General features: G+C 44.9%; 1 protein-coding gene across 1 annotated transcript in view; it reads left to right on the plus strand.

The window, feature by feature from the left end:
* PROSER2 (proline and serine rich 2) overlaps positions 1-15,592 on the plus strand; it is a 42,374-nt gene extending 26,782 nt beyond the window's left edge. The window contains exons 3-4 of the mRNA XM_068987651.1: positions 12,372-12,624; positions 14,252-15,592. Coding sequence (XP_068843752.1) covers positions 12,372-12,624; positions 14,252-15,225 — 1,227 coding nt within the window. The 3' untranslated portion in view covers positions 15,226-15,592. The remainder of the gene's footprint in view (positions 1-12,371; positions 12,625-14,251) is intronic.
* Positions 15,593-17,551: the final 1,959 nt, after the last annotated feature.

Raw genomic sequence — 17,551 nt, forward strand, 5'->3', positions numbered from 1 at the left:
CCCTCTGAATACTGTAGGAATTAAGGAATTTCATAATTTGTGTGCCACTTTGAGAGTGGATTGGAAACATCCCAAGTCCCAAAGCATACTTCCTATTCATTTTTACCTCTAGCTTGGGCAAAACTGATGACCTAAATTCATTGCTACATTTTTGAAGTTTTGATATCCAGTAAGCTGCTGGATGGGGAAACAGTGGAAAAAGTGTCAGACTTTATTTTTTGGGGCTCCAAAATCACTGCAGATGGTGACTGTAGCCATGAAATTAAAAGACACTTACTCCTTGGAAGAAAAGTTATGACCAACCTAGATAGCATATTCAAAAGCAGAGACGTTGCTTTGCCAACAAAGGTCTGTCTAGTCAAGGCTATGGTTTTCCCTGTGGTCATATATGGATGTGAGAGTTGGACTGTGAAGAAAGCTGAGCGCTGAAGAATAGATGCTTTTGAACTGTGGTGTTGGAGAAGACTCTTGAGAGTCCCTTGGACTGCAAGGAGATCCAACCAGTCCATTCTGAAGGAGATCAGCCCTGGGATTTCTTTGGAAGGAATGATGCTGAAGCTGAAACTCCAGTACTTTGGCCACCTCATGCGAAGAGTTGACTCATTGGAAAAGACTCTGATGCTGGAAGGGATTGGGGGCAGGAGAAGGGGACGACAGAGGATGAGATGGCTGGATGGCATCACTGACTCGATGGACGTGAGTCTGAGTGAACTCCGGGAGTTGGTGATGGACAGGGAGGCCTGGCGTGCTGCCATTCATGGGGTTGCAAAGAGTTGAACATGACTGTGCGACTGAAATGAACTGAACTGAACTGAACTGAAGCTGCTTCCCTGGTAGTTCAGACGGTAAAGTGTCTGCCTGCAATGTGGGAGACCTGGGTTTGATCCTTCGGTCAGGAAGATCCCCTAGAGAAGGAAATGGCAACCCACTCCAATACCCTTGCCTGGAAAATCCCAGGGATGGAGGAGCCTGGTAGGCTACAGTCCATGGGGTCGCAAAGAGTCGGACACGACTGAGTGACTTCGCTTTCCCTTTCCTTTAAGCTGTCTTGAAACCCTCCCTGGTCCCTCAGCAGACAGATCCTGTGGCCCTCAAGTCACAGAATGAGGCTGTGATCAGATAGCGGTTGTCAGTTCCTAACCACCCCTTCCCTCTCCAAAACCTCTGAGATTGTTTGGTCTCACCCATCAGTTGTGGAAGGAGAAGGTAAAACAAGTGGAGGTGAGGCTGTCTCCACACCGGCTCCACTGAGGTCTAAACAGGACAGTAAGAATCTGACACGCGGGTAGCCAGACAGTTTCAAGGAGAAGACACAGAACAGAGGCATGGAAAGGAGAAGAGACTGGTCAGTAGCAACCCCACTGTCCTTTCAGCTCTGGCTCCTTCCCCAGATTGAACCCCAAACTTCCTGGACAGGATGGCTATTTTAAGACAAAGCCAAATAGCTTTGATGAGAGGTCAATTCAGTAAACATGTAGTAAATGCCTGCTACACACCAGATCAGATAGGTGATGGAATAAAACTCGACTTTAATCTTTTCGGGACCTGACAGTGTGGTGACCCAACAGCCGCGTGGAGCTCTGGGACGTGTGACAAGCTTATGTGGGGTCTCACACATGACGCCATGCACTCAAGGCGTTCCCGTATCGGTCAGGACCGCTTTATAACATTGCCAGTTCAGAGAAGTTCAAGGCAGCCCTCAAAGCCATGACTCTTTCGATCTGTAATCAAAACTGCACACGTATCTCATCCCCCACTGGCTTGTTTGTGTCTCTTTCCGGCCAGAAGTACAGGTTTACGTTAACCATAGTGAAAAATTACAATGGGGACTAGTTAAAAATCACCATAATTAAACTCCTGTGATGAAACCGTGGGAAAGGCCACATGTACTTATGGGCTTTCTTATGAGGTTGCCAAAGTAAGCGTGGCATTCACAGAAGAGACTGATTCCTGTTCTCTTCTTGCTGCCCCTGTGTTGAGTTTCAGCTCCTTGTTGATGTGTCGGGGGTGGGGGCTCTCATCGACGTGGGTTTTTAAATTAGTAAAGCTTTACTCAGGTGTCAGGGAGATCATTTTGGTGTCTGTAGAAAGAAAATGTGAGCGTCAACTCAGATTCTGCCAAAGCAAACACCCAAGGTGGCCTAATCCCGGAGAGTAGGGGTTAGGAGATCTGGGTTCATCTCAAGAAATTTTTTAGCCATCATAATATTTCATAATTGTGGTGCTGGAGAAGACTCTTGAGACCCTTGTACAGCAAGGAGATCAAACCAGTCAATCCTAAAGGAAATGAACTCTGAATATTCATTGGGAGGACTGATGCTGAAGCCCCAATACTCTGGCCACCTGATGCGAAGAGCTGACTCAATGGAAAAGACCCTGATGCTGGGAAACATTGAGGGCAGGAGGAGAAGGGGGCAACAGAGGATGAGATGGTTGGATGGCATCACCGACTCAATGGACATGAGTTTGAGCAAACCCTGGGAGATAGTGAAGGTCAGGGAAGGCTGGTGTGCTGTGGTCCGTGGGGTCGCAAAGAGTCAGACAGGATTTAGCAACTGAACAACAACAACATTCATAATTTCCATCCCCCTTCTTTTTGGTTTAAGACACAGATGATTTCTGCTGGTTCATTTTTTACCCCCTCCCTCACAGGGAGTTATCACCATCTTAATCTGCCATTAAACCCAATTTCTTTGTTTAAAAGAAAAGCAAAACAAAAGATAAAAAACCCTGGGATTTCCCAGATGGTCTAGTGGTTAAGACTCCACCCTTCTAACACAGAAGGTGCAGGATGGATCCCTGGTTGCGGAACTAAGATCCCATATGCTGTGCAGTGTGGCCAAAAGATAAAAAAAAATAAAAGAAGTCGAAGGTAGAAAAGAAGCCTCAAAATTGAATTAATTCAGGATTTTTTAAAGTGGGGTTTTGGGAGCTTCCCTGGTGGCTCAGATGGTAAAGAATCTGTCTGAAATGCCGAAGACCCAGGTTTAATCCCTGGGTCCAGAAGATCTCCTGGAGGAGGAAATGGCAACCCACTTCAGTATTCCTGCCTGGAGAATACCCTGGACAGAGGAGCCTGGGGGCTACAGCCCATGGGGTTGCAAAGAGTCGGACACGACTGAGCGACTAACACTGCTGCTGCTATTTTAGTGTGAGTGTCTTAAGCCTTCTTGACGTTTTTCTTCAACCATATAAAGGTTTTATTCTCTCTCCCATTTCCCTACAAACACATCTCCTGTCCCACCCCAGAATTCCCATAAGGATGTCTAGGATTGCTGACTGTTATCATGGCTGGTCGGAGTCGCTGGAAGAGTTTGTCGTCCGGTCGGGAGTATGTTCCCCTCGGAGCCCTGTGGGGACCAGAGGGACGCTGCACTGTCATCTTTGCTGGAGAGGGCAGACCTCGCAGAGACCGGGATCTGTCCTGCTCCTAGGAGACTTGAACTTGTGTGTTACAGTTACAGCAGTAGATTTGGCATCTTGAATTTTCTGGTTTGAATACATTAGAAATTATTTCTTCACCATCACAGTACACAGATTAGGGTAGAAATGTCTGTACGCCCCAGTTCTTGAAGCAAAGCAGTGTTTCCCTGGGAGGCCTGTAGACCACACCCGCAGGCAGTGTGGTGGGAAGGGTAGCACAGGTGAGAGATGGTTTTCTAGACGGTTCTTTTAGTTTCTCTTTTATCATCTGGAGACTTGTAGCCATAAAGAACTTCCCTTTACTCCACAGCCCAAATATGCACTTTAAAAACTTCATTGATGGGGGTGGGTGGGAGGCTCAAGAGGCAAGGGATATATGGCTGATTCACACTGTTGTACGAAAACTAACACAGCATTGTAAAGCAACTATACTCCAATTTTTAAAAAAGGAAATGAATATTAGGAGGGAAAACGTTTTAAAAATAAAAACTCCATTGATAGAAGGGGAGTTTAAACAAAAAACAATTCTGTCAGCCTACCACCTTCCAAATGATAGGGACAAACGTACATTCTCTCCCATTCACCCTTTCCAAGAAAGCTGCTGTGTGTTTTATCCTCATTCCCTCTCCGCTTAGTTTTCCGGGGACTGAGGTAGCATGTCTCCTGTCCAGTAGCACCAGCGATCAAGTAGGGGCCACCCCACCAGGACGCCAGCTCTCTTCCCTCCTCTCGTGGGGGCGCCCAGGCCACTGCCTTGCATTTTCTTTCTTAAACATATTATGACAGCTGTATTGACATGTAATTCACAGACCCTGTGGCTCACCCATTATAGTATGCCGTTCGGTGGTTTTTAGTAGATTCACAGAGATGTGCAGCCATCATCACGGCCAAATTAGAACATCTTCATCATCCAAAACAAACCCCGAGCCCACTAGCAGTCACTGCCCCCGGCCCTGGCCAGCCTCCCGTCCACTTCCTGGCTCCATAGACGCGCCTGTGCTTGCCGCCTTGCCTGTCAGGCTCCCCCGAGGCCAAGGTCTTCTTCTTTAACATCCCGGCCTGAGAGAGGCAGCAGCAGCATCTCCCGGGGTCAGAGACACAGACGGGAGCTCTCTCGGCCACCTGCCATCTGCCCCTTTCCTGGCCCTCAGCACTGGGGCTTCCCTCTGTTTCTGCTTCCTTGACTCTCCTGGGTACACGCAGAGTGCAGGGTCATGTGGAGGGCAGCGGCTTGTTTGGGGAATTAGTCAACAGACTGAGTCCACGGTGTGTTTGGCCCTTGGTCAAGGCTCAAGGCCAGGCTGATCACGAACAAGTCACGCAGCCCGCCCTCTACACTCTAACTCGAGTGAGAGAGGCTGGACAGAGGAGGATGCAAGAATCTGAGTCTGCCAGGGCTGGGGGCTCCGACTGCTGACCTGCCCCATTAAAAATGACTTATGTCTCGTGTTTTACACTAACACTGAGGCAGAAATGTTAGCTTGAGGAACTCCGGATCAGATGTACAAAAAGAGCAGGCGTCCAAGCACAGGTCTTGGATTAGTATGTGATTAGAAAGGGAAATGACTAGAGAGAACAGAGAGCAAGCAGAGAACTAGTTCTGGCCTTGGCCACTCTATGAAATACTTCAGCCACTTAGGAAGTCACAGCAGTACCTCTGCAGCCAGTTTTCACACTTTCAGGGAGGGAGCTGGATGGGTTGCATGCTCTCTGGGTTGCTTCTCTCAGCCCGAGTCCCACAGTTTGTTGCACAACATGAAATGGTTGAATGGGAGTTTCCCTTCCTAAGCTTACTCTCCAAATGAAATCTGATGTTGGGACTCCTTGCTCTGAGGATGGATTAGAAGTGCCAGGTTTATATAACCCATTCTTACTTTTTTTGTTTGTTTTAAATCTTTGGCCGCGCTGCACAGCAAGTGGGATCTAATTTCCTTGGCTAGGGATTGAACCCAGGCCCCATGAACTGGCAGCCTAGAGTCTTAACCACTGGACCATCAGGGAAGCCCCCCATTCTCACATCTGCTCCTCACTTAATGTGTGAAATGGGCATGTGTCTTAAGCTGATGGTTTCTTCCAGCCCAGCTGCCTATTTAATTCTACTGTCTGTCCAACCAAACAGAAATCATGGTACCTCCCAAAGTAGATTATCTCAAAGTCCAGGCAATAGAAACACGGAGTTGGGAAAGTCAAAGTAGGAGGAAGAGGGTAGAGAGCAGTAGTTTATTTTCCAAGACATTTGATTCAATGAAAAGTTGGGCTTAACATTTATCTTTGTTCTTGGTTGTTAGCATTTTCATGTCACCCTAACGACATCGGTGGTGGTTGTAATTATTAACTAGAGGGACATCTGTCATGCTAAAAGTGAAAGTTGCTCTGATTCAGTCGTGTCTGATTCTTTGCAACCCCATGGACTATAGCCCACCAGGCTCCTCTGTCTATGGAATTCTCCAGGCAAGAATACTGGAATGGGTTGCCATTTCCTTCTCCAGGGGATTTTCCCAACCCAGGGACTGAACCTGGGTCTCCTGCATTACAGGCAGATTCTGTACCAACTGGTAAAGAGCCACCAGGGAAGCCTTCATCATGCTAAAAACCCTAATCCTTTTAGACTTGCAGCATTTTCTGTTGTTACTGTATTACTGAGCTGAACTGCTTTGCATGTTCAGTCGCTCAGTCATGTCCAGCTCTTTGCAACCCCATGGACTGCAGCACATCAGGCTTCCCTGTTCTTCACCATCTCCAGGAGCTTGCTCAAACTCATGTCCATTGAGTCTCTCATCCAACCATCTCATCCTCTGTCATCTCTTCTCCTGCCTTCAAATCTTTCCCAGCATCAGGGTCTTTTCCAATGAGTCAGCTCATCACATTAGGTGGCCAAAGTATTGGAGCTTCAATATCAGTCCTTCCAATGAATATTCAGGACTGATTTCCTTTAGAATTGACTGGTTCGATCTCCTTGCAGTCCAAGGGACTCTCAAGAGTCTTCTCCAACACCACCGTTCAAAAGTATCAATTCTCTGGCGCTCAGCTTTCTTTATGGTCCAACTCTCACATCCATCTGTTACTACTGGAAAAACCATAGCCTTGACTAGACGGACCTTTGTTGGCAAAGTAATGTCTCTGCTTTTCAATATGCTGTCTACGTTGGTCATAGCTTTTCTTCCAAGGAGTAAACGTCTTTTAATTTCATGGCTGCAGTCACCATCTGCAGTGATTTTGGAGTCCACCAAAATAGTCTGTCACTATTTCCATTGTTTCCCCATCTATTTGCCATGAAGTGATGGGACTGGATGCCATGATCTTCGTTTTTTGAATGTTGAGTTTTAAGCCATCTTTTTTCACTCTCCCCTTTCACCTTCATCAAGAGGCTGTTAATTCCTCTTCACTTTCTGCCATAAGGGTGGTGTCATCTGCATATCTGAGGTTATTTATATTCCTCCCAGCAATCTTGACTCCAGTTTGTGCTTCATCCAGCCCAACATTTCTCATGATGTACTCTGCATATAAGTTAAATAAGCAGGGTGATAATATATAGCCTTGACGTACTCCTTTCCCAGTTTTGAACTAGTCCATTGTTCCATGTTCTAACTGTTGCTTCTTGACCTGCACACAGGTTTCTCAGGAGGCAGGTAAGGTGGTCTAGTATTTCCATCTCTAAGAATTTTCCACAGTTTGTTGTGATCTACACAGTCAAGGGCTTTAGTGTAGTCAATGAAGCAGAACTTTATCTGGAATTCTCTTGCTTTTTCTATGATCCAGTAGATGTTGGCAATTTGTTGGCTTTGCATAGAGAGAAGAAAAATGGGAAATGTCTTATGGTGACTCTGGGAGTCATGAGGGGTGGCATGTGCTGAATGATGGATGCACAATAATCCAGCAAGACTGAGGCAGACAGGAAAGAGGAGACAGGAAGCTCTGTGCCATACGTTGTGACCGAGATGATCCCACCAACATGCACTAAATCTAAAAAAAATCACAGATTGAGTAGCATTGCTGGATTTGTTATGAAAGCTCTGTGTCTGGTGGCCAAAGCACCAGGACAGACCTACATAGTGAGGAGGCAGCTGACACATGGTTCCAGGGCCTGCCTCCTGGACACGCGACAGCTCTGCAGAGTTCATGGATACCTCAGATGTGGGTCTTTCCTGTAAAGTCTAGCAAAGGGGAAATGCATGGGTGATGAACAACTACCGGAAAAAATAAAATTTTATACAAAGAGTTGATTCTTCCTGTTAAACATCCCTCGGCTCCATCTCCTTCTCTCTCCTTCTCCCATCACCACGGCTCTTCTTTAGGTGCCTTTAACTTTTGTCTAAATTGTTGCCGTGTTCAGTTGTCCGAACTCTTTCCTGTTTTCCACACTATGGCCAACAGGATCTCTCCAAAATACATATCCCTGGATTCTTTTTGTTTAATTTTCACCCAATTCTTCAACGTTAGTGACAATCATTTCTTCTCCAGAATTTTTCCATATCAGACTCCTTGTCCCAAAAGTGTGAGTTGATGCCCATTCTGTGTTTCTCCAACACCCCATAGTCACTTTTCCACCCACTAAAGTAAGTGTTTATTTTCTTGTCTGAAGCCCTCATTAAAGGGACTAACCCAGACAGCAAGAACATCATTTACACCCTTGTATTTACATTGCCCAATGCTTACTAGATGCTCAAATATTTGAATGCATGATTCAGTGGATGCTATGGGAGTAGGCTGGAGGTGTGGTGTCATTTAAATTGGATCAGGAAGGACAGGTAGCTGTGGCTGTGTAGACATGGGCATTGCTGACAGAGAAACAGGTGTAGGAAATAGCAAGTGATCTGATTTGATTATAGGGCAAGAATTAGCAAACCCCAGCCTGTGGACTAAATCTGGCCCCCCAGCCTGCTTTTGTAAATAAAGTTTTATTGTAACAAAGCTAAGCTCATTCATGTACGTATCTCGTGTAGCTTTCACACCACACTGACAGAGAGGAATAGTTGCCACCATTAAGACTGCAAAGCTCAAAATGTTTATTATCTGGCCCTTTACAGAAAAAAGTTTATCAGCCCTGCTATAGAGTAGAAAGGGGAAAGAAGTAGGAGTGACATTTAAAAGCCAGGTAGGGCCAGATCCTGGAGTTCTCAGAATAAAGTGTGAATCCATTAGTCATATATTCTGTAGACACAGAGGACTTCTAAGATGTTACACTGGTTCTTTTAAAATCTGCTCCTCTCTTCTTTGGTTCAGTGCTTAATAAAAAGTATTAAATAAGGAATGCATTGTGCCCATTTTCCCCTATAGTATCCTGCTACTCTCCTAACATGCTTCAGACCAACGCTCTTATTAGAAGGAAAATAGTTTTTAGGGGCTGCTGCTGCTGCTGCTGAGTCGCTTCAGTCGTGTCCGACTCTGTGCGACCCCATAGACGGCAGCCCACCAGGCACCCCCATCCCTGGGATTCTCCAGGCAAGAACACTGGAGTGGGTTGCCATTTCTTTCCCCAAAGCATGAAAGTGAAAAGTGAAAGGGAAGTCGCTCAGTCGTGTCCGACTCCTAGCGACCCCATGGACTGCGGCCTACCAGGCTCCTCCATCCATGGGATTTTCCAGGCAAGAGTACTGGAGTGGGGTGCCATTGCCTTCTCCATTTTAGGGGCTACATACCTGTTAGGTATGTAAGCTGACAAATTCAGAGAGATCTAGTTAATATGAAACTATTACAATTTCAACTGGAAAAAAAATTGCTCTTAAAATCAGTCTGTTCCTTCCCCAACCCCACTCAGCCTCAAAAGAAGTGGAGCAAAGGGACTTCCTTGGTGGTCCAGTGGCTAAGACTCCACACTCCCAATGCAGGCTGCCCAGGTTTGACCCCTAGTCGGGAAACTAGATCCCACACGCCGCAACTAAGAGTTCACATGATGCAACTAAAGATCCTGCATGCTGCGCTGAAGATCGAAGATCCCGAGCGCCACAACCAAGACCCGGTGCAGCCAAATAAATAAATAAATATTTGTAAAAGAAGTGGAGCAAAAAGATACTCTGTGAACTAAAATCTTAGAGCACACTGTTTTCTAAGTTTAAAGTTGAAAAAGGAAATACATACAAAACTTGATGACAATGAAAATTATCTGTCTTGTTAATATATATGCAAAAATTCTAAACAAAATATTAGCAAATCACACTCAGTGATGTATAAAAAGGATAGAATCACAACCAAGTTGGGCTTATTCCAAGAATGCAAGGTTGGTAATAGTTGAAAATCAATCATTGTACTTCAGTGCATTAACAGAATTAAGGAGAAAACTGTGACACCAGAATTGTCTCTGGACATTGCCAGTGACCCATGCAGGGTAAAATCACTCCTAGCTGAGAACCACTGCAACAAAGGAAGAAAAAACCTTTGACAGAGTTTAAAACCCATTCATTATTTTAAAGAAAAACACACTTAGCAAACTAGGAATGGAAGAGAGCTTTCTTAATCTGATGAATATCATTTTTTTAAAAAACCTACAACGAACACTATGCTTAATGGTGAAATATGGAAAACGTTCTCCCTAATATTGGGCAAAAGACAAAAATGCCACTCCTGTTCAGCTAACTGGAGGACCCTGGTGGTAGAATAAGACAAAATGAAAAAAATGAAAGGCATGAGGAATGGAAAGGAGGAAATAAAAGTCTTTCATTTACAGACACCACTGTATATGCAGAGTACTGAAGAGAACCTACAGATAAACTTAGTGTTGTGCAGCAAGTTTGTTAAATTTACTTATTTCAAGGTCAGTATATCTTGTATTTCTACAGACCAGCAACAATTAGAAGACATTAAAAGGTGATGCCATATCTGAGCGATCCCGTGGTCCAGTGGCTAAGATTCCCGTTCCCAGTGCAGGGGGCCCAGGTTCGATCCCTCATCAGGGAAGTAGATCCCACATGCTGCAGCAAGGAGCCAGTGCAGCCAAATAAATAAATAAAAATATGTTTAAAGTGATGCCATTTCTAACAGTATCACAAAACATCAAATACCTAAGAAGAGAAATAACAAAAACTGTAAAATCTGTTCACTCGAAACTACAAGATATTATTGAGAGAAAATAAACCAGATCAATGCATATCAAATGTTAGTGCATCAGTATTACCTGGAGGGTCTGTTAAAACAGGCTGAAGGCCCACTACAGTGCATCAGAATGAGCTTCTGTGTATGGTGTGAGTTCACGATTCACTGTTTGCAGCACAACTGCCTGAAAAGATCAGTGTTTTCCCACTGCAGGTTCCTTGGTTGTAAATCAGGTGACGGTGCGTGGGTCAGGCTGTTCCAGGTTCTCTTCTCTGTTCATTCGTCGTCTTCTCTCTTTGTACACTGATAAAATACCATTTTAATTATAACTTTATAACTGATCTCCCGTGGCTGAAACTTCAAGGGATGGGCCTGGTGTAGCACTGGTTTATTGTTTATCAGGTCGTTCTCACAACCCTTTGATCTGGAAACTTGCATCCTTCTGTTTAAGGGCATTTCCTTGAATTATCTTGCCTGTTTACTTTGATCATTTCCTCCCCTCTGTTTTTCCTGATTCCTGTTTCTTGAATTCTTATCCAGTTGTTGGCCCTCCCACACATATTCTCTAATTTTCTGCTTTAAAAAAAAATTTTTTTTTAACTTTTTTGTTGTGCTTTTCCAGTTACTCTAGTTTATTTCTAGGCTTTTTTTTTTTTTCCTGTCATTTTAATATCTAAGAGCTCTTTTCTTCTAGTTTTTTAAAGTAGCATCAGATTCTAGTTTATGGATTCGGTCTCTCCTCTGATCTCTCTGAGAATGTTCATGATCTTCTTGGAATCTTCAGTATTCCGCATGGTTTATTTCTTGTAAGTTGCCTTTTTTTCCTTCTTGTTTTGATGTGTCTTTCTCCTTAAAGGTTTTTCTAGCCTGCTTGGTGATCATTAGCTATATGCACATGCTTCAGAGTGAGATATTAAACTGATTATAAATATTCTGTGCTGGGGTGGTTGACTGTGACTTCACTGGTAGAGTGATCTTTTGGAGCCTCTTGGCACTTGGATCATTCAGTTCCCCAGAGAAGGTCCTTCTGATCCTCTGCCCAGAGAGGGTCAGTTTGATTCCCTGACTCCCCTTTATCAGTGTGATTCTTCACCGTAAACTCAGCTTGATGCCCCTACCCCTTCTGATCCCTCCTTTACCTTCTTTAAGAATAAACGTCTAGTTTTCTGCCTGGGTGACCTAGTTGCTTCTGAAAGAGCCTCTCATCCAGTTCTGCTCTTTTCAGTGTCATCTTAGCCAGACTTCCAGAACCTCCCAGCACCCCCACACTGTGCTGACCCCTGTGAAGTCTGAGCCCCAGACCACAGGAAGTTGGTTTCTGCCCCTGCCCCCAGATCCTGACTAAAATTCACTTTTCTTGGGTCTTTTGCGTCAGTTCCCACTTTTCTTTCTGCTGTCTACCTCCCCAAATATTGCTGTCACCTCTTTTCCTATTACAGTTGTCTTTGTGACTTGTATTTAAAAAAAAATAAAGCCCATTTTTGTTTTAGTAAGGTTTCTGGAGGGAGATGAGATAAATATGTAAGTTCACTCCACCGTCTTTAACCAGAGATCCCCTCACTGTTACTAAGGGGAAACCACGTGTTATCTGTTAGCGGTGAGTTGAAAAGGCCTCTTCTGGAGGTACTGAAGAATTGCTTTCTTGTCGTTGACTCACGAGGAACAAAACTGTCTAAGATCCATAATTTGCCACAACTTTGGGACAACCTCGTTTTTCATGCAGGTCTAATGGTGAGGGACACACAGGCAGAGGTGTGCCGGAGTGGTTACCTGGGTGGTACACTCTCCCCAGGTGGGAAGTTGGAGGGTCCATGATTTCCACCCTGGGCTCTGTATTGATCTCTGTGTTGTGGATTTTTTCCCTTCTGTGAAGCCACTGTTGGCTTATCTCATTCCTCACGCCCAAACCTTTTGTACAGGATGATGAGAGCCTGAGGTACCTCACACACGAGGAAAAGGACGTCCTCCTGTTTTTTGAAGAGACAATTGATTCCTTGGAAGATGACTTTGAGGAGCAGGTCCTGTGTGCCGGTGACACCCAGTGGCGCTCTCTGAGGCCTCTGGGAGAGAGCACTTTCGCTCCCTCCCAGCCAGAGGATGTCGTGGACTTGGTGCAGCCGGGCCCTGGAGCCGGGGAGCCTGAGAGCCTTGAGGAGGGGAAGGAGACCACAGGTGAGGACAGGAGCACCCTGACGTGGCTCCTTGTGTGGTGCCGGACACAGAGGCCCTCCTTCTTCTCGTGGTCTCTGCGTTTCTAGCCTGTACGGAAGCTTGTGAAGCTTGTGGGGCTGATCAAATTTTTTGTAAGGGGGAAGCATCCTCTCTGTAGTTTGACCAACCAAATAGATGTTTTCATGGCCTATTAGAATGACAACACAGGAAGGGAAATTCCAACAGGGTGAGAATAACGAATGAGACCAATCGGTTGAACAAGCAGATTGCATGTGTGGATAAAAGAAAGAAAGGGAACTGGAAATGGCTTCAGGTAACAATTCCATTCTACAAAGAAAACATACAGAAGACTAGTACTTTAGCCCTAGAGGTTTAATCTCCACTCTTGTGTAAGATTATACCCCTATTCCAAGGTGGGAGTATTTGAACTGAAAAGTCAGCTGGTTCAGGAAAACAAAATCGATCAGAACAAAAATTCAGCTCAGTATCTGTTTTGCTTGACTCAGGGTGGCATTAGAGGAAAGCTCTGCTTTTTGTCCCTTGAGTCCTGTGACAGAAACTGAGGGGCATGCATGGGCAAGGAGAACACTTTCGTCTAGTTTTTTTTTTTTTTTTTTCCTGGTTGGAAAGAATATTGGAAATGTGGGCAGGGGGTTAAGGACTGAAGAAAGATGAGGGAAAAATAGGAGGGGAAATATCTTTACCCTGCTGTCTGTAAATATTGCCACTTGTCACATGCCTCTAGAAATATATCCCTCCCACACCTTTATTTTTTGTAAGCAACACTGTGTATGACACAGAATTTCACATACTATTGGTTTTATGTTCCAAATATGGGGCTCAATTTCAAAGAAGAGACTTAAATATGAATTTCCCGTTTTTATCACACTTCTCTGAAGAATAATTCCTAAGATAAATTTGAACCAGCTGATCTTTAAAACATGTCAGATCGTATAATTGTGCTAAGGAAAACACATTTTGAATGTAAGCCATTTGCCCATCAATTCTCTAACATGATGTTTTCATCACAATTTTAAGTACCCATTTGGTGGCAGGCATTGTGTGAGATTCTGAGGATACAAAGATAAATACATGGTTCCCAATTTTGCAGCAGATATGAGTATAAGTGCAGAAAAGTGTTAGGTGATCTATGATCAGGCATGTTAGACTATATTAATAGTAAAGGTTCACAGGTTGGCATAGTAACCTCTATCAGAGGCTGTCCGGAAACATTTCTATTTCTGGAGGAGAGGGACACATCCAACTATCCTTTACCTAGAGGATCTGAGGGAGGGGTTGGTGGGTACCACAAACTACCCCACCTCCTTTCCCTTTGTAAAAATTCCCTATAACCTAAGGTGTGGTTTCCTCCTGGTACATGTCTCAGGATGATGGTTCCTGTGCGTCCCAGGTACTGACTGCTTCTGGCTTGTACTTCCTTTATCCCGAGAATCATACTACCTTCTCTTTCTCTAGTTCAGGGGCCATAGAAGGACTTTAGTACAGGAGGTACTGTTAAAACTGGTATTACATCCCTTGAGACCTTTGTAAAGTCAGTGGAAAGGAAAGGTGATGCATTTATTTCTACATATGGCCGTAGCTTATGAGGATTCTCGCTACTTTTCAGGGGCTGTCCCTTTTGGAAAGGAAGACGCCCCTGACCTTGAACCCAAGAAAGAGGATGCAGAGAAGTCTCCCCCATCAGACCCCCCAGGGCCTGAGGCCCTGCCATCTTCCCCACCCGCCTCACCTGCAGCAGCTCTGGCCCACCCCAGGAGAGAGCCCCCCACTCCTCCCGCAGAGCACCCCAAACTGACCCGCTCGGTCCCCACTCCACTCGTCATCGCCCAGAAGATATCTGAGAAGCTGGCAGGGAATGAAGGGCTTTCGCCCACATCTCCGTCCAAAGAGGGCAGGCCTGCAGAATGGAGGACGCTGGCTTCTCTGGCCCCTCGACACGGAGACCACTCACCGTGGCACCGACACGTGTCCCAGCCAGCGCCCAAGATCCACCGCTTTCCGAGCAACATCAGCGTGACCAACAGCGCGGGGAAGGACTTCAATAAGACCATCTCCAAGGCCGCAGTCAACGTGCAGGAGCGCAAAGCCCAGGTCCTGGCCAACATCAACGGCGTCTCCTTCCTCTCCTTGGGGGAGACGGAGGACCGGGCCCAGAGAGGCGAGCCCACCGAGCAGAGAAGCGTCTCTCCCGAACAGAGCCAGCCAGGCCCGGCCCAGGAGGCTGTCCCCACGCGAGAAGGGGCCCGCGGCGCCCAGCAGTCCAGAGGCGTGCAGACAGAACAGCCCCTGCCGCTGGCCAACGGCTTCCAGAGCATCCACGACGTCCTCAGGAGCCAGGCCGGGCCCTTCGTCTCCACCGGGAAGACAGTGACCTTCCGTCCGGACCCGGCCCTCCCCAGCAGACTTGCACCCCAGCAGCCGGACTGCGGCCAGGCGGCCAGGAAGCGGTCAGGCTCGCTCCCCAGGGCTGTAGGGTTCAGACCCCAAGGCATCACTGTCCAGTTCTCGGGCCGGGGCTCCACAGAGGAGGCCCGCCGGGAGGCCCTGCGGAAGCTTGGCCTTCTGAAGGAGAACTTATGATGGAGCGCGAGCGGGCGCCCCGGAAGGCAGGGTGGTCTGTTGCGCAGAGCCAAAAATGGATGTGCACATGCGCGCAGCGCAGCTGCAAAGCCCCAACTGGGTACCCGGCTGATGACTAGAGATGAAGGCCTGGGAGTCAGTAGACGAGCTGACCCCCTCCATTCTGCATCCGAGCTGGGACATCCTTCCATGTGAGAGGGCCCGCACCACATCTTGTCTTCCCTTTTCCAAGAGCTCAGAGAATAACCTTGAAAACCTACAGGTTTCTATGATTTGTAAATGCCTTATGTTTTTTGGATCTAGGAGGAAGGGGATTTGGGTCTGATTTTTTTTTTTTGCTGTTGTTGAGACTCTGATCTAACCTTTAATCCTCGAATGCATGAGAGGAAAGCCAGTGTAGATCTTATACTCGTTTCCCTAAGAAAGGGAACTTCCCCTTCTTTTCAAGAAAATAAAGACGTGCTTGTTCAATTTTCCTAGTGTCTTAAAGTACTGTTTTGGTCTTTTGTTAGATTTTTAAAGGTGAAAATGTGTTAGTCTGAGATATGCCTTTGTTTCTTGATAAAATTTGGTTTGCCCAGGTTTTTTTCTTTTAGTTGAAAATTAAAGCCTTTAGAGTATGATTTGCTGTAATGTTGAGTTATGAGAATGGAATGTAAGGGTTCAGTTTGGAAAAGGGGGTAATTTTAAGAAAGTCTTATCAAAGTACAGAGCCTTTGTTACTGGGAGATATGTGTATGATCATGTATTGTGTATACACATGTATATAATGTATGTTTATAGGGACATATATACAGATATCAGAGAAGGTGATGGCACCCCACTCCAGTACTCTTGCCTGGAAAACCCCATGGACAGAGGAGCCTGGTAGGCTGCGGTCCATGGGGTCGCGAAGAGTTGGACACGACTGAGCGACTTCACTTTCACTTTTCACTTTCATGCATTGGAAAAGGAAATGGCAACCCACTCCAGTGTTCTTGCCTGGAGAATCCCAGGGATGGGGGAGCCTGGTGGGCTGCCGTCTATGGGGTCACACAGAGTCGGACATGACTGAAGCGACTTAGCAGCATATACAGATATAGGTGGTATGCACACACATTATTACATACATATTAACTTCTTAAAACCCTGTTCCATAACTGCAAGATTCAATCACTTCCTATTCTTTTGATACACAAACCATCTCAGTGTTGAGATGATGCCACAGAAATTGTTACTTCCTAATCAAGAAGTCTTTTAAGGACACATCTCCATAAAATTTCTGTGAACTAAAGTGCTTTTTCTTCAACAATGTGTTCTGTTCCCAATTAAAGTAATAATCCAAATAAACTTCCTACTAGGCATGAGAGTTCATTTTTTACTGAAAGTTTTTTTTTTTAAGTGAAATATACTTTTTGTGTGTGTATGAAGTATACTTTTAAAGATGTCATGTATCACCTAATTTTAACCTAATTTTATCACCTAATTTTAGTTTTGCATGTTCCAAGGTGGCTGGTAAACAGAAGGAAACAAGAGTCTTAACAGCCCCCATGTTCCATGGGCAAGATCTCAGGATTAATTTAAAAGGGAAAAAGCAGCAAACTAGGTTACGCAGCATGAAACTGGATTTCTCCCATACAGTATCTCCCATGCTGAGTTGTAACCACCAGCTTTATTATCAAACTATTTCAGGCTGGAGTCTAAAACCTCTAAAAATAGACCAGGAAGGCCCACACTTGAAAGTCACACTCTTTTGTTGTATGTCTCAGCCACTGTCACAGAATCTGTTTCTTTCCTGTTGAGTATTATTTAAACTCAAACTGCTAAATGTGCTGTGAAGGGTGTTTTTCATAGTATCAATTTGCCTTGTAAGTTACATAAAATGATTGTAATGTTTTCCTTAGAATGACAGTATTTAGTGACTCGCCTAGCTCTTGTCCTCCCGAAATAATCTCATAGATTCTCAGTGGTCTTAATTTAAATAGGTGCTTTGATTTTACAGGTTTTTAAAAATAGTTTTTATTTTGCTTCTGTTTATGTTGGATTTGTTTAAAGGATTCTTGGGGGCTGTTATTTCCTTTTTATAAAGCGAGATGCCATGTCACACAGTATTTTTAAATGGCTTACATTTTTAAAATCTCTTATATTTGATGATTCTTTTTTTCTTGTCCTATGACTTCATTGTGATTAAAACTTAACTGTATGTTAGTATATTTGTTCTCATAATGATATTTTTGAAAAATAAATTTAGAGATGTCTCTTAAGTATAAGCAACTTTGTTTTTGCATTTTACCCTTATTCTCAGGTATTTTCTTTTAAATGGTTATATTCTTTCCTTCTGTCTATT

Source organism: Capricornis sumatraensis, chromosome 15 (assembly GCF_032405125.1).
Source record: "Capricornis sumatraensis isolate serow.1 chromosome 15, serow.2, whole genome shotgun sequence".
Classification (NCBI taxonomy): domain Eukaryota; kingdom Metazoa; phylum Chordata; class Mammalia; order Artiodactyla; family Bovidae; genus Capricornis; species Capricornis sumatraensis.